General features: G+C 48.0%; 1 protein-coding gene across 1 annotated transcript in view; it reads left to right on the top strand.

Annotated features, from left to right (window-relative positions):
• The window catches only part of LOC147419649 (TIM-barrel signal transduction protein), a 78,988-nt gene that overhangs the window by 26,710 nt on the left and 30,739 nt on the right, over positions 1-21,539 (top strand). Inside the window, exons 2-3 of the mRNA XM_086505642.1 lie at positions 3,241-3,900; positions 4,063-4,269. Of these exons, the coding sequence (XP_086361768.1) occupies positions 3,241-3,900; positions 4,063-4,269 (867 nt within the window). The remainder of the gene's footprint in view (positions 1-3,240; positions 3,901-4,062; positions 4,270-21,539) is intronic.

The following is a 21,539-nucleotide window of genomic DNA, read 5'->3' as shown; positions in this document are numbered from 1 at the left end:
CATTCAGTTTGTACTAGTTTGTGCAATCAATAGTAGACCACTCTCGCCGACGAGAGTGGGGCCTTCGGAGGAGATTGTTGCTTATGGATTTTCGGAAAGCTTTTGATACAGTACCAAGGGCCAGATTGATGCGGAGGATGCAAGAGTTAGGAGTCCCCAAAGAGATTATATGGGGGATCATGGCTTTATACGGGTCAGTAATGGGGTATGTACGTACTCCAGAAGGGGATTCCGACATTGTTCATTCCACCGTTGGAGTAAAGCAGGGATGCCCACTGTCCCCTACTTTATTTGGTATGTACATAGATGAGGTATCAGATTACATTGATAGAGAGGGTGACAGAGCAGCTCAACTTGCAGGGTCATGGATCCCTTTGTTGTTGTATGCAGATGATATTGTACTGATAGCAGAATCACCAGATGGAATGGAGAGGCAACTAAATGCATTACATAAATTCGCGGAGGACAGTGGACTGTCGGTAAACTTGGGTAAAACCAAAGTTATGGTGTTTAACACCACACCGCAGTGGGTTAGGAGATCGGCACCTACACTTACATATGGCCAGGATACAATAGAGTACACAAATGCATACACATACCTTGGGGTGGTATTTGCAGGACCGAAGTTTACTCTTAAGAAAGCAGCGGATGCTAGATTATCCAGAGCCTTTGCGGCCTTGGGAGGGTTGGAGAGGATGTGTTCACAAGTGCAGTTTCAGGAACCACGAACAAAACTTTGGCTTTTTGATACTGTGGTGGCTTCGGTTATGCTTTATGGGGTCCAGATTTGGGGACCATCCGTGGATCAGGATAATTGGAAGTCAATGAAGAGACCTTTGGTATCTATGATTTCCCGAATGATTAGAGCCAAGGCCTCCGTACCACACGCGATTACCCGAGCGGAACTAGCGGCCCCTCCATTAGAAATTGAAGCTCTTACCAGATCAATGTCCTTCATACATGGTTTGTGGGATACAAATAATTGCTGATATACTAAACTGGCCCTCGAATCCTCTCAACAATTAGCAATGAAAGGGGATACATCATGCTGGTATGCGCAACTGTCCTCGTGGTTTCAGAGACATGGGTTCAGTATGGAAAGATTACCCCCCTTCCAATACTCTCTTGAGGCTCCATCACTGGCAATTACACGAACAGAGATTAATAAAATCATCCGACAGGATCTTATACAGTTGGATACTACGAGGACATGGGTAGACCCTACACAAGAACTAGGCACGAAGATGGCCGAATACAAAGAAAACTTCTACGACTATCTGAAGATGGATTTGTGATTCGCCCGAGTTACATGGATAGCCACCTGTCTCATGGTTTGAGATGTGCTATTGGTCAGATTCGCACATCCTCACACCAGTTGGAAATTGAATTTGGCAGATTAAGGGGAATCCAACCTGAGAGCAGAATTTGTAAGTTGTGCGGGATGGAGCCGGAGACAGAATTACACTATATATGCCATTGCACAGTATACTATGAGATACAGGGGCGTTTTCATTGCCTCTTTAAAGAAGGCTTTGGACCTCTAGATAGAATCATGCAATACCAAGATCAAAGATGCTTAGGCTTGTATCTACTGGAACTACATCGGCACAGGGATAATCTAATGAGAAGACAAAGAGCACTACAGCCTCAGAGGCAGATCACAGATTTCTTCGGATCGAGAGAAGCAGGAGTGGACGGAGAAACAAGAGGCCAACAGCCAGCACAAAGGAGTACCAATATTCATACCAAAGGCACCCTAATTGACAGAGCGACTGAGCTTAGGAAATCGAGACGACCACAACCAAGATGCAGAAGCACACTCCATCGGAGGAGACTACAACAAAGGATTAGAAGCATTCTAGCCAGACACTTAGAATGCTCCTAAGAAGTCTATTTACTACTTTGTATTTAGTTTTTCACATTTATTTTCACTCTCACAATTTTCACATTTAGTACTTTAGTACTAAGGTACCCAGACATTGTAACAGATTCACCACTTTTTGTATTAGTTTGGTCTCATAGGTCATTCTGGCCTTTTGAAGACGTTTAATATAACATTTCATTTCATTTCATTTCTATCTCTCAGTTTCATTCACTTGCACGCACAGTGTCCATTCACTTTGTTGTGATCATTGCACTCTCTCATTAAGAACGGAAGGCTCTCCCTTCCATAAGAACAAAAGGAACCTTGAGCTCAGTTTGGAGCACTCATCTTGAGCAAAGCACAAACATTCATTCCGCTGCACCTAACATGTAAGTGAAAAATGTCAAAAATAGGTAAAATAGGCTAAATGCACTGGAAAATTCCCTTGAAGGAATTTGATGGATTCTGATGGGAATACTGATGATCATGCTGTGCACAACCAGAGGATATGCATCTACACTAAGTGACTGGGCATGCACGGTCTACAATCAGACTCACAAAAGTGCCAGATCACTTCTAAATCTAGATTGACTGGACTGACTGAACCTTGGTCATGCTGTAGCTTGTCCACGGACACGTAGGGTTGGATGTGTCACGTGACACCATGTTAGGAAAAATGCGAGGTAACAACCTTCCAATCAACAAGGGACGAAATGAATGGACATCCTAGAATATGGCCATCAAGCTACCCAAAGGTGACATCCCAGAACGACGGGTGCCAGTGACCAAAAGAAGGCTTGACAATATCTCCAGAACATGTCGTTGTAGATCGAAAATATTAAGCCCTCCCAATCGCTTAGGTGTATCTCTCAGGGTTTCAGGTTTCAGTCATAGCTCGAAAAAATTTGTAAATGCCTCCTCTCTGAAAGGAGTGGGAGGCCATTTTGTCTTGCTGAAGAGGTTGCATTTCTCTCATGATTTCAAAATTGTAGCAGCACTTTTATTTGCTAGCTTATTTTAGAATCATATATAGCTTCGGGCATCATTCTTTTATCCTGACCATGGGACCTCGATCAAGATGTGGAATCCCTTTTTAGATATCTGAGATAGTAACTCAAAGGAGAGTCTTTGTCTGCTTGACTTCATTCATGTTACAATTCATTGTTTGGGACAAGTGTGTCTCAGCTGGAAAATACCGGTTGACAACAAGAGGAAAAGGAAAAAATCTGCCTAGAAAATAGTGTAAAAGTAGCAGAAATAGCTCAATTTTTTTTCAATTTTCCTTTCATAAGAGTCATAAATAGGAATTGTGTAAGTTTGCTAAATGGTTTTTCCTGAACACGGGTTTGATCTTAAGAATCATGCGTCTGTTGCAGGTCAAAGTCAGGCTGGTTGATGTCTCCACAAAGATACCCGATAAATATGTCTTTTCTGGAATCAATGGAGTAAGCGTTGAAGAGGTCCTCCAGCACCACCCAGTCCCTTCAAGGCAATCGCTTTCATTTTTGCCGGAAGATAGAGGCTCTGCAGTATCTATAGTAAGTGCTGCACTTCAACAATACTTACAAGCATTGCACGTGAGAGGAGAAATGCTGGGTGCAATAGGAGTGGGAGGGAGTGGGGGTACAGCACTCATTGCACCAGCTTTAAGGTCTCTTCCAATTGGATTTCCAAAGCTGCTAGTGTCGACGGTTGCAAGCGGAAATACAGCCCCTTACATAGAGTCATCAGATTTAATGCTTCTTCCGTCAGTTGTTGACATAGCAGGGCTTAATAGTGTTAGCAAAGCTATATTGGCTAATGCAGCATCTGCATTAGCTGGTATGGTTGCTGTAAGAAATTTGGACGAATCTTGTTCTGTGATCAGGCAGGAAGATCGACCCACTATTGGATTAACGATGTTTGGAGTGACGACCCCATGTGTGGAGGCTGTCAGAAAAAATTTGGAGGAGAGAGGGTTTGAAACACTTGTGTTTCATGCAACTGGAATTGGTGGCAAGGCAATGGAAAACCTTGCCAGTCAAGGATTTCTGCAGGTATGCCCACTCTTACATCACAAAAAACAAAAAGCTAGTCGATTAAACCGCTGTGCCATTTCACCTATCATTTAATGGCTTGACTGCATGAGGATTTCACATGGAGTATGTTATCCATATGCGAATCTTATATTGATTTACCATTGCCATTTGTATTAACAGGGAATTCTTGACATCACAACCACAGAAGTTGCAGATCACATTGTAGGTGGTGTAATGGCTTGCAGCGATAAGCGTTTTGAGGTCATTATACAGAAGAATATTCCGCTTGTTTTAAGTGTCGGAGCTTTGGATATGGTTAATTTTGGTGGCAAAGACACCGTCCCCACAAAGTTCGCGCATAGAAGGTTTTTTGTCCATAATGAGCAGGTTAGTTATATCAATGGCAGCTTTCAAGACCATGTCTCAAGAGTTTTGATAGTGAAATTGTTTTTATATCTTGCCATGATATTGTAGACATAATGTTTGATTCGTTTATATTTTTAAGTATTTGATCATTACATTAGTGCTACATAGTCTTCTTTTCAAGCATTTGCAAGAATAATTGTTGTGAATGGCTTTCATTTCACCCAGAAACTTAGCCGAAGTCAAGTTTATTATTAAATCATTTTAATGATTTATTTTCATAACTTTGTCTTCAACTTTTGCCCTACGTAAGCCTTAAAAAAATTCTTAACCAGTATCCTAGCCTATAAAAGGGAGCAAGGGAGCGAGCGCTAGCAAAGAGCAACCCTAGCATTTTGCATCAGCCAGCGTTTTGCTCCCAATATGCAGATCAGCCCAGCATTTTCAGATTTCAACCCTTCCCCTTGCGAGTCGCGACCCGGGTCTGCTAATGCTAGCCTCTCTGCTGCAGCCCGGTACTTCGGCAGCCCATTGAGCCTCCTCTCGGCCATTTCCTCACCGCATTGAGTGCTCCCGTTGCTATCCATCATTGGCATCATCATCATCTGCATTTTCAGCCCTGCTTTACGCGACAAGATGGCTTCGATTTTGCACCCAGATCTCCGTTTTTGTAGCCAGCTTTCAACTCTTGATTCCTCTCACATCGGGAGCATAAATCAGCCCCAGTTCCTTGGTGGCCATCAACAATCCCTCATCAAGACAGATCCAAAAGTGCATCAAATCAGCCGCGGAAGTGATTCATTTTGAAGAGTTACCGCGGTGACATTCCCCATTCGAGTCAATAGAGTCTGCATTGAGGTATTGCATGTGTGTACATTTCATTTACGCAATCAAAGCAAATACCAGATCGGCAACAATGTGGGAGGCCCTTGAGAGGGTTGGTTGGGACCCCCCATTGGGTCTCTCTCTCTCTCTCTCTCTCTCTCTCTCTCTCTCTCTCTCACACACACACACACACACACACACACATTAAAAGGAACCATTTCTCGTGCTAAGTAGCACACATTCAAGCAAGGAAAGAAGTAAAGATTTGTGGAAGTGTAAAGTCTAGAACTTGTCACCATTTCAGTTTTGTTTCACCTAAGTGTGTGTGTGTGTGAGAGAGAGAGAGAGAGAGAGAGAGAGAGAGAGAGAGAGAGAGAGAGAGAGAGAGAGAGAGAGAGAGAGAGAGAGAGAGGGGTCTGTCTGTGTGACTGAAAGAAATCTGTGATCTTCCGTTGTCGCTGGATCTCTCTCATTGTGCCCCTCTTCAAGAGGTCCTCTTTGTGTTTGCGAATCTCTAGTAAGTATAATCCGAGGCATCTGTGATCCTGGTATCTCATGTCTATAGAAAGTGGCCCAAAACCCTCTCTGAATAGACAACGAAAGCGGCCTCGTATCTCATAGTATACTGGGCAGTGACATATGTAATGTAGCTCTCTCTCTGGCTCTATTTGGCACACCTGACAAATCGTGGATTGAGCGGGTATTCCTCTAAATCTACCTGTCTTGATCTCTAGCTGATGTGAGGATGTGTGTATCTGACCAATAGCACATCGTATCCCATGTGATAGATGAGTATCCATGTATCCTGGTCTGATCACAAGACCATCCTCCGTGAGTTGGAGAAGATGCTCTCTATAGAAAGTCATCTTCGTACCTAGCTCATGTGTAGGTTGTATTCACGTCCTCTTCGTATCCAACTAAATCAAGTCCTGTCTGATGAGCCTGGTAATCTCTGCCCTTGTGAGGGGGATGGAGGGTGCATCCAGAGAGTACTGAAATGGGGGTAGCCGGTCCATACTAAAGCCATGTAATTGAAACCAAGATGCCATCTCTGCATACCAACATGATCTATCTCCTTGCAATGCGAGCTGTCGCAAAGACTCTAGTGCTAATCGAGCATACCTGTCTCTAGGGAGAGCCCAAGTGCTATGCATAAATGAAACTAATCGTGTGAGTGCCTCCACTACCAATGGAGGAGCAACGAGCTCCGCCCTAACAATGTCATGTGGTACTGAGGCCTTGGCCCTTATCATGGGAGAAATCATAGACACCAATGGCTTTTCCATACATCTCCATCCATCAATACTGCCAGCTCTGCTATGATGATCAACTGAGGAGCCCCATATCTCCACTCCGTACAGCATGGCCAAAGTGACCAAAGTGTCAAAGAGCCAAAGCTTTGTCCGAGGTTCGTGGAACAACTGAACCTGTGAACATATCCTCTCAAGTCTCCCCAATGCTGCATAGGCTCTGGCCAATCGCGTATCTGTTGCACGCCTCATGGAAAATACTGGACCACTGAAAACCGCCTTAAGATAAGTGTATGTATCTGCATACTCCACAGTCTCTCGACCATATGTAAAAGTGGGGGCGGACCTCCTTACCCACTGCGTTGTGGTGTTAAACACCATTACCTTGGTCTTACCAAGGTTCACAGACAATCCACTGTCCCGTGCAAATACATGCAACGCATCCAAATGACGTTGCATCCCTTCTGGAGAATGGGAGATAAGCACAATATCATCAGCATATAATAGCAACGGAATCCATTTCCCTGCAAGCTGAGCACCTCTATCACCCTGTGTATGTACATAATCTGAAAACTCATCTACATATATCCCAAAGAGAGTCGGAGATAGGGGACAACCCTGCTTCACCCCAATGGTGGAGTGAACCATGTCGGACAGAGTAGTGCATACCTGTCCTACCACTGTTCTGTATAAAGCTAAGATCCCCCATATCAGCCGCGTATGAGTCTGGCTCGTGGCACTGTATCAAATTCTTTGCGGAAATCCACAAAGCTACAATATATCCTCCTGCCATGGTGTCTACCCTCCTCAATAATGGGAGTGGAGAGACCTCTCCTGAACCCTGCCTGTCTTGCTGTCCGTATGCCCTCTCTCTCTGCCCATCCACTTTACTCATGCTCAAGAATTGATGCATATAGCCTAGCCAGAGTGTGACCAACCATGATGGTTCAGTAATTCCCGGGAAGCATAGGATCTCTCGACTTGAAGATAGGCACAATAGTGGACATACTCCAAGTCTCAGGGAAACCTTCATACATGTCTCTATTAAACATCATGGCAAGAGGCTCTGCAAGCATGTCTCTAGCATGGATAAAGTGCTCTGCTACCAGACCATCATGATCCTGTGCTCTTCCTGTCTTCATCTTGTCAATGGCTTTCCTTACCCTCTCAGCAATAAAGAAAGTACATGTTTCTGGGCATCCTCTGGAGGGTCAGGCAAAGGTGGTTGCCCTGATGCTGTATAGAGAGATGTAGCATATTCCCCCCATGTCTCTGTGGAAGTGATGGCTGGCGGTGGAGAGTGCTCATTGAAAAGCCTCCATGCCTCACTATAGTCCTGACTCATAAACAACTGATACAGATCACGCTCTAATTGAGATAGGTTAGCCCTCTTCTTTCGTCACACTAGGCGGCGGAAGATAATACGTGACTGTCTATGTGTAGTAGTACCCATGAGCACCTCTCTTTGTAATCTGATCCTCGTCTCTCTACACTCCTCATCATACCAATTGTTCTGAGGCATGCTCCCAGATCGTCTGCGTGTAGGCTTGTTGTGGGGATATGCCTCCGATGCTGCATCATGCAGCGTCTCTGTCAGAATTTGGGTGAGCTCATCTAGTGGTCGTTCTAGCTCCTGAGTGCATAGCTGCCTGTATATCTCATTAGTGTACACGTGATCCGTCTACCTCGTGAAGGTATACCGAGTATGTGTCTCAATGGAGCTGTGTTGAACTGGAACGATAGAGTGAAAGACAAGATAGCATGATCGACTGCTACCCCAACCGTTCTAGTTCCCACCACGAAATCCTGAAAGGAAGGAATCAGTCCTGGAGGAGCCATAACATAATCCACTGTACTAGCGCCATGCCGATGCGGAAAGCATGTAAAACCACCAGGTAGGGAATCTCTATAGGCCATTCAAAATGGCCAATCCATGTGCAATCCCCATATCAATCAAGTATCTACCATACTCAGTCACCAGTGTGCTCCTCATCATGTGATAATCTAGATAGACCCATTTCTGTAATATCAAGCTCCCGCATCAACTCCTCTAAGGTATCATAGAATACTGTCTGGTGGTGGGCAATCCTAGCATTGAAATCCCCCAAGATAATAACGTCGTCGTCTCTGGAAAACTCCCATATATCATCATCTAAAATAGAGAAAGGGGGACTGTCCTCTAGGTGATGCATATACCGACGTACTAGGAGAAAAATAGCAAATAGCGATGTAGAGATATCTGCCTGTGTCTGCCTTCAGTCTCACCCACATGTACCTCGCATGCTCATCCCTTCGAGCTATATGTATCAGAGACTGTAGCTCCTCCCTGAATAAGACTGCCACTTCTCTTGAACCTCGTCTCTTGTTTGCAAGTTGTCTCCCATCTGTATCCGCTCACATGTGGCATGGACTGCCCCGGGGCTTGATGCGTCTCAGAGTAGAAAATGATGTCTCTCCCTGTGAAACTATCCTCAAAGGCCCCTACATCAAGGGGCAAAGATCCATTACAATTCCATGTAGCCACTCTGAGTGTGGTCCCACAGGTCTCGCGCCGTCATGCGGGGCGCTTCTCCAGAATAACCACTCGTCCATCCCTGTAGAAGGCCACTTTCCTCTTCTCTCAAACTGGCATTATGTCAGGCATAACTTCTTTCATATGAGCAAGCTGTGTGAGTGTGAGGTCATCTCCAAGGAATATGCCCGTTCTCTTAAGTGTAGGACGCTTCTTCAAGAAGTCCTTTGCCTCCATGGATGGGAAGCGCATGATTAGAGCTCTTTCTTTTGAAGTCTCCCAATTTCCTTGTGTCTTCTTCCCTACCCTCCATGCCTTTGTATGAGTAGCCTCGCTACCCATCATGCGGAGAAGTTCTTTGACTTCCCCTTCCACATCATCTCGGTCTTTTAGACCGGTTATTCGTATTTGCAAAGCATAGTAGTCTTCCTTCGCTGCTGCTCTTCTAAAGTTCTGTTGATGATTGTAGGGGTGGGGATAGACGTGGTTTCTTTCCCTTTTCTTTTCTTAGCGACTTCTATCCATTTCTCGGCCTCATCCGCCTTCTTCTGTGTCTTCGTGATTACATCCACCCACGAAGACGTCTTCGTCCCATTCTGTTTCTCTTCCTCTTTGATCATCTGTACCTGTTCCTTAATGACCTTGATTTCCTATCACTGAGGGCTGGAATTCACCTTCCTCTAGTCCATTGCTTGCTCTATCAGCAAGCTCTCACTTGAGGGCTGGGACCTCTTCTTTGAGTGCTTGTGAATCCGCCGTAAGTGCTTGTATCACTACGTGCATGTCCTCTTTCTCCTCCTTGCATTGTGTGCCTTCGTTGAAGAACATTTGAAGAAGGTTGGCCTTCTCCTTCCACCATCCTTCCATCTCTGCTTTCCATTCCTTCATCTCCCTTTCCACTTGTGTTATCTGCTTGTTTGTAAGCACGAAGGTCGCCTTCGTACGGGACTTGCAAACTGGTGAAGCGCGCATGACCTCCACCGTAACGGCCCCTGTGCGTAGATCAGCAGGCCTACACGAACTAGCAAGTCTGTTGTTGTGTGCTGCCTTATTACCATAGTTACAGGGGACGGGGGGGGGGGGTGGGCCCTAGGGCGGGGGGACGGCCGTAACCGGGCCGGGGACGGAAGGGGACGCCTTGGGACGGCCGCATCTCTGGCCGGACGGGCGGGCGGGTCGCAGGGGGACGGACCGCCAGATCGGACGGGGTCGGCCAGGAACGGTAGCAGTGAGGCGGGCTAAAAGTAGCTGTTTATGACTGTTTTAAACGGCTCTTTGCAGCCCAGCTGCCACATTTTGGGAGGCCTTGGCCCTTGGGAGGCTATAAAAGGCTCCCTTGGGCCTCTTAGTACTCATAGTCTCATTCCAATTGGCAATTTCCCTCAAGCTCAAGCTTTCCTCTCTACTCAATGCTCATTGCTCAAGCCTCATGGCCTCATTGAGTCATTGCTCAATGCTCAAGGCTCAAGCATGACCATTGACTACTCTACACTCTAGTATCTACCCTTAAGAGTTGAGTCTCCACTCTCAAGTCTCTCCCTCTTCTACCCACTTTGAAGTTTGAAGCTCTCCTCTCCCTCTTCTACCCACTTTGAAGTTTGAAGCTCTCCTCTACTCTCTCTCCACACAAGCTCTCCTCTAACTTCTAAGCTCTACTCTCTCGAGTCTCTCCACCATCATGTCATCTCAAGCCGGTTCTTCTCGAAGGAGGCCCGCCGTGCAAACGTGGTCGTGGTGGATGAAGTCGACTTTAGCACGCGTAGCAAAGGTGGCAGTGCAAGACCATGGACATGCAAGCCATGCTCATACAAGAGAACGGGTGGTTCAAACAAAGTGCGAGCCCATCTTCTTCATGAACCCGGTCACGAGGTGAAGTTTTGCCCTCATGTAGCTCCCGAGAAGAGGTTGGATCTCCTTGAGAAGCTCACGGTGTATGAGGTTGCGAAAGCCGCCAAGAGGGGCCGTTTTGTTGCCGTTGATCCCTCCGCCACGGCGACACCGCGAGAGCAAAGGGAAGCCAACCTTGACGACATCTCTCGAACCTTCAAGAGCCATGGATATACACCATCCTCTTCCGTTCCGCATCGCTAAACCACTCTCAACGAAAATTGGAATCCTAAATTGAAGGAAGAGGTGGATAGGTCGGTTGCCCGATTCTTCTTCCACGACCACATTGCCTTCCATGCTTCGCGGTGAGTTTCCCTTGGCATATGCACATTGCAATCTTCCATTTTGTATTCATAATGGGTTATAACTTCTCGACTCTCGACTCTCCATACTAACACAACATGCTCTATTTTGTGTGGATAGGTCTCCATACTTTCGAACCATGGTTACGAAAATAGGGGAATATGGCTCCTCTTATGTACCACCTTCATTGGAGAGGCTTCACACCACCCTCCTTGACAAAGAAAAGCTTGCCGTGGAGCAAGCGACCCAAGCAACAAAGGATTTGTGGGAGACCAATGGCGTCTCTCTTCTTGTAGATGGATGGAGCGACACCCGCAAGCAGTCCATCCACGGGGTGGTGGCCTACTCTCGGGGGGAGATGTACTTTGTGGAGTCACATGATGCATCCGATAGTGGCAAGGCCGCCGAGATGCTTGCTGCGGAGTGGACAAGCACCATAGAGATCACCGGCCCGGAGAATGTCCTTTGTATGGTTGCAGATGGAGAGGCGTCAAATAGGGCAGCCGGAGCTATCATTGAGGGCATGTATCCCAGCATCCATGTCATATTTTGCATGGCGCATTGCCTCAATAACCTCCTCAAGGACATAGGGAACTTGTCATGGATTTCACCCACCATTGGTGACGCCTCTCGAATTGTCTCCTTTCTGCTCAACCATCAAAAAGTGCGCCATGAATTCTCAAAGAGGAGCCACTTGTCCTTGCTCAAATATTCAGAGACAAGATTTGCATTCAATTGGCTTATGCTAGGCCGCTTGTCTACATGTGGCGGAGCCTTAAGGGGCCTCTTTCTCAGTGATGAGCTCCAGGCCATGCCGGAGTCCACATCAGCAGTAGGATTGAAATGCCGAGAATGGGCCGACGACGCCGCTTGGTGGGAGGAGGTGAAGACTCTTGACGCCATGGTCAAGCCTATTCTACACCTACTTCGAGTGGTGGATGGCTTGCAGCCATGCATTGGCGAAGCCATGGATCGGATGATAGAGGCACTTGAGAAGCTTGTGCCTGACCTTGTTCAGTATGCGGAGATTCATGGCTTGTGTGAGTCGAGGTGAAATGGATACTACTCTCCACTTCATGCGGCAACTTATGTGCTTGACCCTAAGTTTCAAGGAAGGCGTCAAGAGACCGACAAGGAGGTGAGCAAAGGATGGCGGCTTGCATTGGAGCGCCTTGAGCCTAGCAGTGACATTAGGCGCAAGATTAGAGACGAGCTACTCAACTACAGGCAAAAGAAGGGCTCTTATGGATGTGTAGATACACAGCTTGATCGCAACAAGATTGGCTTGGTTTTGTGGTGGGAGGACTATGGAGGAGATGGCCCACATTTGCAGCGCTTGGCTGTTCGTGTCCTGAGCCAAGCATGTACCACTAGTTGCTTGGAGCAACTATGGAGTGTGTACAGCCACATTGCCTCTAAGAAGAGGAATCGCCTTGGGGAAGGTCTCCATAAAAGCTGCAAAATTGGCAAGGACAAGGCGAGTTGAGTCCCTTTTTGACTCGATCGCAGTGCATCTCTTTAGGACATCATCTCTATCGGATGCACAGGTTTGTTGCTCCTTTGTATTTGTGATACTTTGGGACCATCGCCAGATTGTAGACTCATAGTAGCTGGGATTGTTGTTGCTCCGGCAATTGGCAGTAATAAGCATAGTTACATGGGACGGCGGGTCGGGGTCGGGAACGGGGACGGGACGGCAAAAGTCGGGAAACGGGGACGGGGGTCAGAACGGCAAAAAAAAAAAGAGAGTTTTTTTGGCATTTTTTGACCTACACACATGCCACACATAGAGCATCACTTTGACCATAAATTTACACTAAATAGACCAAAGAACACGAGTCATATAGGCTGAAATGTGCTAATAAAACATCGATGATCGATGGATACAAAATGAGAAGTGCATGCCACAAGGACTCAAGAGTCAAAAAGCCTAAAGGACTTAGGACAAGCCTGAGGCCTCAAGGATAACAAAAAGTACAAAGGGCTATGTAGTAGGTAGAGTCGTAGACTCAAGAGTCTAGACTCGAGAGTCGAGTGATCAATGATCATCAAACTCGAGAAGTGCTCGCCTGCTGAATCTCCATATCGTCGTCGTAGTCGAGGTCATCAGCGACGTATGAGGGCTCGGGAGGCTCGCATTGAGGCTCGAAGTCCTCCTCTAGCTCCTCCAAAAGAGTATCGGCCATAGATGGATTCTCTTGTGCCATCTCCCACTTAGTGAAAGGATCTGCCTTGTGTGTGACGCTCTTGGCAAGCATGCGCAAGTTAGCGCTCACAAACACCAAATCATTGGTCCTCTTGGATCTGATACAGCGTTCGGGTACAAAATAAAATGAAGTAAAATAAAAGTTAAAATGAACATTAATGTCCGAGGATGTCCGACATGGGGTGCTGTCCAAGGATGTACTGCATCGGTCACTGAAGAGCATTGTCAATGTCCGCCTCTGTAAATAGTCCTGGACGTCTCCCATGTCGTGCTAGAATAGTCCCATTTTCTGTTGGAGCCTCTCTCGATGTTGTGGTGACCCTCGTAGATGTTCTCCACACACACAGAGAGAGAGAGAGAGAGAGAATCCACACACAGAGAGAGAGAGAGAGAGAGAGAGAGAGAGAGAGAGAGAGAGAGAGAGAGAGAATCCACGCGGTAGACATGGAGTGCGGGAGTTCCACTTCTAGATGCTTTGGCCCCAAAACCCTGGCGCCCCTTTCGTTCTTTCTTTTGAAATGCTTCACAAAGGTACAATTGTTGGGTCTTTGCTCTGCTTCCACTAAATTTGGAATGCTAGAGTGAACCCCAAATACATATTTAAAGGCCTTTGGCCCCAAAAACAATTGCTATGAAAAGCTACTAGTCCCAAAATCCCGTGAGCCAAAATGTGGCGCCAAAAGATGCATTTGTGTTTGACAGAAATCCGTAGAGCCCATGTCAGTAGGGTTTCGCATTTTGCGCTCATCCACATCAACAAGTCTTTGTGTCCCCTTTCGCCAATTGTCCACAGTTGTGGTCTGTAATGGCTGTAACTCCCTCAGGGTGCCATGTCACCAAACTTGTGACAATGTCGCCCCCAAAATATTGTTTATTTGTTCTGCATATGTTATTTCAAGGTTAACATAGCTTGTGTCTCCACCAAGGCTAGAAAAAAACATTTTCTCTAATCGGTGAAAATAAGGGCAAACTTGAAATTCTCCCGGTTTTTAGGTGAAGATTTGATGTTTTTGCCAGTAATTACACTAAAACTTGTTCAAATTTCTTGGTTTTTTTGAAAGCAAGCTCAAAATCTAACCGGGATTTTACAATTTTAGCTGGTTAAAATACACCGACCCTGGTTTTTTTCTAATACTAGTCTCCACTTAGCAGCTATTCCTGGTCTCTCTCTCTCTCTCTCTCTCTCTCTCTCAGACTTTGTATTTGATCCACCACATTGAACTTTTTGGTCTCATAGGTCACTTTGGCCTTTTGAAGAAGTTAATGTAACATTTTATCTCTCTCTCTCTCTCTCTCTCTCTCTCTCTCTCTCTCTCTTTCAAGTCTCCTCGTCAGATAGATCGTCTCTTGGGATAGTCTCCTACGACGTTAAAATTCTCTTCTTCTTCTTCTTCTCTCGTCACATGTGACAAGAGAGTTAAATGGTTACCGACAATGATATATTATTATATTATATATCTTTCTCAAGATTGGGCAAAAATGTGTGCACATATAGTCTATAATGACACAAAATTGGCATTTCGGTACATGCTTCAAAGAGCTTGGCTGAGGGTGAAGTGTTTCGGGGTGAAATCACGTTGCGAGGGTGAAACGTTTCAGGTCTGAAATGTTTCACGATTATGCCCACTCCCAAAAGTCCCAAAGCAATTTAGAAATCACTAGTTATCTTTCCAAGTGCGTGGAGGACCAAAAATCATTTGTTAGCTTTAATTGGCATCCAAAAGCTCCCAAGTCATATGCTTTTATAAACTGTTGCCCTAAAGGCAGGCTCAAGAGACAGTCGTTTGCTTAGTACCTGTAACAAACTTGGATACCCCAAGTAAAGATTCTACCGCGACACAATAGAGATTCACTTCAAAACAGTTCACAAAGATGACACGGCCCGGCGTAGTTCCATGCCTAGAGGTATTGGCCCCAAAGACTGACGCCCCTTTCAGTATTTCTTTTATATTAAGATGTGCTCAAAGTACAAGAGAGTTGGTGGGTAATCACTCTCAGACTCTGTGTCCAGATGCTCTGAGAAGTGAGGCCCTACTAACTTATTTATTGGTACATGGGATGCCCCAAAAGCAGAGCCCCAAAACCATCATCTTAAAAAGCTTTTAACTCAAAAGCAATAGACCCAAAAGCTGTCATAAAAATCTGCCAGCGCTTTTTACGCAAATCCGTACGGAATGCCACGCCAGCACTGTCAGCACAATCTGCATCGCAAACTCTGGGCTGCCACGTATCAGGCTGTCAGTGCAATCTGCGACGCATTTTCCGAGTAGTCTTGTATCAGTAGGGTTTGTGTGTGTCCGGGAGCCACGCCATTGCATACCCCCCTCTTGAAAGAATTGTAATCGCCCTCGATTACGCATGCAAAACAGACAAAGGCGTGGTTTTGTGGCCTTCTACGATGGATTACTGAGACAAAAATTTTGCAAATTTCGGATCCTTTGGGTTTTTAATCATCCGCTTCGTTGCCTCATCAACCAATTGTCGACGTTCCATCTCTTCAATCTCAATCTGAGTAGGCCGAGGTGGGCCGTACTCTTCCTCTATTTGCTCTTGAGAATCTTCTTCGTGATCTCCTCCCGCATTCGCAGATGCAGAAGAAGTCGATTGTATCTTATTGAAATCCATAACTGCCGCGAGAAAAGGATCGGATTTCCCGGTAGAAGAGAAATCGGCCGTGCTCTGATACCATTGTAACAAACTTGGACACCCTAAGTCAAGATTCTACCGCGACACAACAGAGATTCACTTCAAAACAGTTCACAAAGATGACACGACCCGGCGTAGTTCCGTGCCCAGAGGTATTGGCCCCAAAGACCGGCGCCTCTTTCGGTATTTCTTTTTATATTAATCTGTGCTCAAAGTACAAGAGAGTTGGCGGGTGTTCACTCTCAGACTCTCCGTCCAGATGCTCTGAGAAATGAGGCCCTACCAACTTATTTATTGGTACAAGGGATGCCCCAAAAGCAGAGCCCCAAAATCATTATCTTAAAAAGCTTTTAACTCAAAAGCAATAGGCCCAAAAGCTTCCATAAAAATCAGCCAGCGCTTTTTACGCAAATCCGTACGGAATGCCATGTCAGCACAGTTAGTGCAATCTGTGCCGTAAATTTCGGGCTGCCATGTGTCAGGTTGTCAGCACAATCTGCGGCGCATTTTTCGGGCAGTCTTGTAGCAGCAGGGTATGTGTGTGTTCGGGAGCCACGTCACCAGTTTGTGACAGTAACTACTGACACTAATGCAATTTTCCATTTTCAATTTCCAAGATTCAAACGTAGCAAAATGCATCATCCAATTTCTTTTGCACCACAAATTTCAGTACATTCAACTCTGTCCTCAAAATGGCTCGCATTTCTGCTTTGAAAGAGTAAGTCGAATGGTGAGCTCAGTGCAGTCAGGCAAGGGTGCTTCACTAGAGCCCCCCTGTGAAGGTGAAGTTGAGCTCTCCATTAGTGTCTGCTAGTGAGAAGTGAGGGGAAAGTGGGAATTGAAGAAGCATGAAAATGACGAAGCGGGAGACGAAACCTAGACAATGCTTGCCTACAACCGATTACTAGTGAACATGGGGAGATGGAAGGCGAGATGTTGTCACTTGCACATGGCTCTGTGTGCCATGTGGACATGCTTCATCGACTTCCAGAGCCAATTCTCCCCTTCTTACTAGATAGGAGTGTCTAGAATCCTAGGAGGATCAGTACCGACAATTTTTTCTTTTTCCCGAGAAAAAGATCCTTCTATTAGTTAATGAAAACTGCCCATAGGGCTACATCCACCTCTGCTAGAGAGGGCTACAACAAGCATGATGGGGAGACTCTCCCAATGAAAAAACAGCATATATACAATGGGGCTAAATCAAGAGATGGGAGGAGGGAAGAGCCACATAGGTGGACAGTAGTGCCATCTGAGCACCCCCTGGACCATGGTGTAGAAAGGCCCAGGGCGCCAGAGTCGAAGGAAAGCCTCGCGGCGCTCCCGCATGCGGTCGGAGCTGCCCTGTAGTCCCTCAAGATGTCCTCTGAGAGTATGGATCAGCTCTAGCCAAAAGTCACGAACAGTCTCTGCTGGTGGCACAGGGCGAGCCTCATAGATGCGGAAACAATGGGCCCGCCAGATGAACCAGAGAGCTAGGCCGCTGATGAGCTCCCAGCACTCCTCTCTCTCTCACTACACCACTCCTGTGGAGTAAGGTCTGTAGCAGGCTGGAGTGTAGGTCGCCCCCCCTGTATCACTATCATCCTGCTGGTGGAAGATAGCTCAAACTATAGTGCCGGGACCGTGAGGATGGACCAAGCCGCTGCCCCCCAAGTGTACTGTCGAGCCGTGGAGAGGGCAGGCATCAGCCGAAGAACTCGTAGCCACACCTGCTGGGCCGAGGGACAGTCCCAAAGACAGTGTCGTTGACTCTCCACCAACTGGTCACAGGCTGTACATGCGGCCGAGAGACCACTATGCACAAGCCAGCTCCCTACTGCTGTGGCTCTGTATGCAACCAACCACTGGAACAAAGTGACGCGCCTCGGCTGTCTGGAGTCCCACAGCCTCTGCCAAAAAGCTGCCAAGAACTCAACTGTGAGACCCTCCTCCTGCCAATGCCGTGTTGCAGCGGGACGGGCCTCTCTCTGCGCTGCAAGTATATGATGTCCAAGCCGAATAGTGTACTGAAAGAAAGGGACTTCTGGGCGGTCTGCAGAAGAGAAGGGGTCCCTCCAAAGCCACTCACCAGGATCCCACTGTACTCGTGCCAATGGACAGCACTCCCAAGCCCATAGCCTCCAGTGTCCTGTCTCGAGAGCTGCCGGGTCAGGGTCTATGACGCAAGTCCTCCCACAGATGCCCACAACTCGGATCCTCTGGAAACAGCACTCTGCTACCTGCGGGGCCTCTACTGTAACTCGCTGTAATCGTCCCCCACCCTGAAGCTCGAAGAACAGGGCTGGGACAGTCTCTGAACAAGCCCTGACTGAGATGAGAACCTCCAGTCGTGTGAAGGCTCCCATCCACCAGGGTGCTACTGGCTCGAGAGGCGTGAGCCACTCAGTTGGAACTGACTCTGAGATGTCCTGACACATGCTCTGAACCCCTCTCATGCCCTGTAGCTGGACACCCAGCACCTCCTCTGACAAACCTGTGAACTCTAGCCAGTCACCTAGAGAGCGCACTGGACGTGCTGCCATGGGACCCCAAGAAACATGAGGCCTACTCCCAACCAAGTGGCCTCTCTGAGTGCTAACCATGGGGTTCCATACGAGGGGCTGTCGTAGGCGCTCCTCCGTGCATGTCGGTTGTCTCTGCTCTAGGCCACGCCGTAAGAGCTCCCAAGAGCGAAGCAAACTCACAGCGAATCGGTCCTCCAGTCTCCTGCTCAAACCAACTCGGCTCAACTCTGTAAAGATCCATCTGGTCGAAGGTTGCCAAGGGCCTCCTGACTGAGGCACCCTGGCACGAAGCCTCTGTAACAAGAACTCTTTCCAGGGCTCCTCGCCTGGAAGAAGTCCTCTGACGACGAACTTCCCAAGAAGGGCTCTGCTCTGTTGTGCTGGATCAATGATCCCAAGCCTTCCCTGAGAACAAGGGAGTGTGATGACCGACCAAGCCACCTTGGCTCGGGCAACCTGAGTGTCGCGACCTGACCAAAGGAAGTTCCTGATCAGCCTCTCTACCTGGCTGATACAAGAACTCGAGAAGATCCAGCACCTACCTGAGTCCAGTGAGATGCTTGTCGGTGAAAGGCAAACTCATGGCGCCTCTCCTCTGTGCAAGCAAGCTCCTGTTGAGCCTGCTGTAACTGCTCCTCCAACCATGGACTGTCTGGATGCTGCTCCTGCACATAGTTACCGGGGAACGCCCCCTAGCCCCCGTTCCGGCGTTCCGGGGGGCAGTTCCCTTCCCGAATGTTCCAGAACGTCCCGGAATGTCTGACGTTCCGGGTGGCCAATGCAAACCGGAACGGCCGTTCCGGAACGTTCCGAAACGCCCCCGGACCGTTCCGGAATGCCCCTGGAACTGCCAACGGCTACAAACAAATTTGGCAAAAATTGAAGTAAATGTTTGGGCTTCTTTTGAAAGTGTGCAAGGCCTCAAGGACTCATAAAATGCACCCCCCTCCCCCTTTCTCTTCACAAGCTAATCCTCAAGGCTCAAGCTCTCTCCCTCTCACTCTCAAGATCTCTCCCTCTCAAGACTCACTCTCTCAAGGCTCAAGGCTTCAAGCCTTCAAGCTCTCTTCCTCTCCCTCCCACTCTCTCAAATCTCTCCCTCTCCATCTCTCTCTCTCTCTCTCTCTCTCTCTCTCATCATCTAGTCATAGCAAGGTTGAATGGTCTTCAAAACGAGTTTTTTGTGAGTATTAGAGTCAAAGCACTCTAATACTCCTTGTATTTAAACACAAGGAGCTAAAAATTGCACTATTTGGGTGTTTTTTATACCTCCCGTTCCGCGACGTTCCCGTTCCGGACCCCTAGCCGTTCCCCCGTTCCGCGGGGATCCCGTTGCCGTTCCCGTTTCGCGTTCCGGGTAACTATGCTCCTGCATCCTCTGTAGTGAAGCAATGCCTCGTCTGAGACGCTACTCCACCTCTCTCGCTGCAGCCCGTCGAGCCAAAGACTCCTGGAGAAAAAAGTGGCTAAGCTGAGCTAGGCCTAAGGCCACTCTGTCTGCCGGTAGAGCCTGGCTGTCCATGCCCTTTGTCCAAAGAGCCTCTACCCTCTCTCTGAGTGCTATGTCCAACAAGACCCGCTCCGGGATGCGAAGCATCGTGCTCCCACTCCCCTGCCTGTCTGCCACTGTGAGGATCACTGGTGCATGGTCCAAGAAGGATGTCCCTGCCAGGATGCCCACTGATCCCCCCAAGTCACTGAAGTGGTCACTAGTGTAGAAGCGATCTATCCGCGATAGATTCACTCCTCCCACTCTGCGGTCCGATCTAGAGAAGGCAAGACTCTTTGGAGGCCTCACAAAGCCAAAGTGCTGCCATGTATCCGAGACCCTCAAAGTCATACACAACCTCTCCCAAGCTGCTAACTCGACTTCATGCACAGTAGCATGGCTGCCTCCGATCCTGTCAGAGGGGTCCTCCAACATGTTGAAGTCCCCTCCTACACACCAATGGTCAACCTGTGGCAAAGACTCAACAATCTGTGACCAAAACTCTGCACGAGCACTCGCCACATTGGGTGCATAGATGTTCAGGAAGCCCACAAGGCCACCCTGAACCTGCACAGTAATCCACTGAGCCCTGCCTGGCACAATAATCCCTCTGCCCACAATGGCCTGCTGCAATGAGTCCGCTATAGTCATACATACCCCACCCTGGATGCCTCCAGGTCCAAAAGCAGCTGACCAAAAGGTATCATAAGTATAACGTCCACGCAAAATCTGACCACATCGCTGAATGCGGCTCTCAGACAAATGGTGCTCCTGAAGCATAAGGAGATCAATCTCTCCTCCCACAAGGCGACGCTGAACCTCCTGACGCAATCGACCCCGCTGTCGCTGAAACTGGGGCCCACCTAATCCCTGCACATTCCACGAGACGATCCTCATGGGGAGCAAGAGAGAACAGATGCTGCCGTAGCAGCAAGACGGGCTATCTTCGAGGCAGGCTTGGATGCGGAGTAATCCGCATCCGAGCGTCCTCTAGATAGGCGAGCCCGTAGTGAGTGCCTGGCCCAAGCCCAAGCAGAGCGAGCTGTGCGTAAAGCAACCTCCTCTGTCCAGGAGTCCTCATGTATGTATACATAGCAAGGCAAACACTGTGTATCAGCAAAAAAGTACACCACAATGTGCCTACATCCTGCTGAGTCTGGGGGTGTCACCGCAAACTTGGCCAGTGGCCACAAAGTCTGCAGCAAATCTGTAACTCCAAGTTCTCCCATGTGGTGAGAGAACTCGAGAACGTGTGTATGCAACCATCCCACCACTGAGTCGAGGGACCACTCTGTCTCGGTCCTACCACAGAGGGGAAAGGAGAAACCAAATGTTGAGTCCAAGGCCTCTGTCCCCCTAGCGGCGAGGAACAGAGCGTGGACCCTGAAGCAGGCTGCCTCGTGGTCTGCTACGGAATCGCCGAGAAAGCGAGTGAATTCGTAATCGAAGAAGTCCCAGCGGCGTCGAAGGTCAATGCTCGTCAGACCACGAGGGATAGCTGCAAGGGAAGATGTCTGAATCTGCAAAGGGGGCCGCAAGAAGGGCTGGCCCTCTCTCGCTAGGCGACTCGTGGCAAAAGCGCTGCCAAGAGATCTCCTAGCCACCGGCGAGGGACCAGTCTCCTGAGTCGACTGTGGTACTGAAGCAGGAGGAGGGGGAGAGGGAGCTG

Source organism: Adiantum capillus-veneris, chromosome 29 (assembly GCF_014529385.1).
Source record: "Adiantum capillus-veneris isolate H3 chromosome 29, ASM1452938v2, whole genome shotgun sequence".
NCBI classification, from domain to species: domain Eukaryota; kingdom Viridiplantae; phylum Streptophyta; class Polypodiopsida; order Polypodiales; family Pteridaceae; genus Adiantum; species Adiantum capillus-veneris.
The sequence above is the reverse complement of the archived record's forward strand: the minus strand, read 5'-3'. Positions and strand labels throughout refer to the sequence as shown.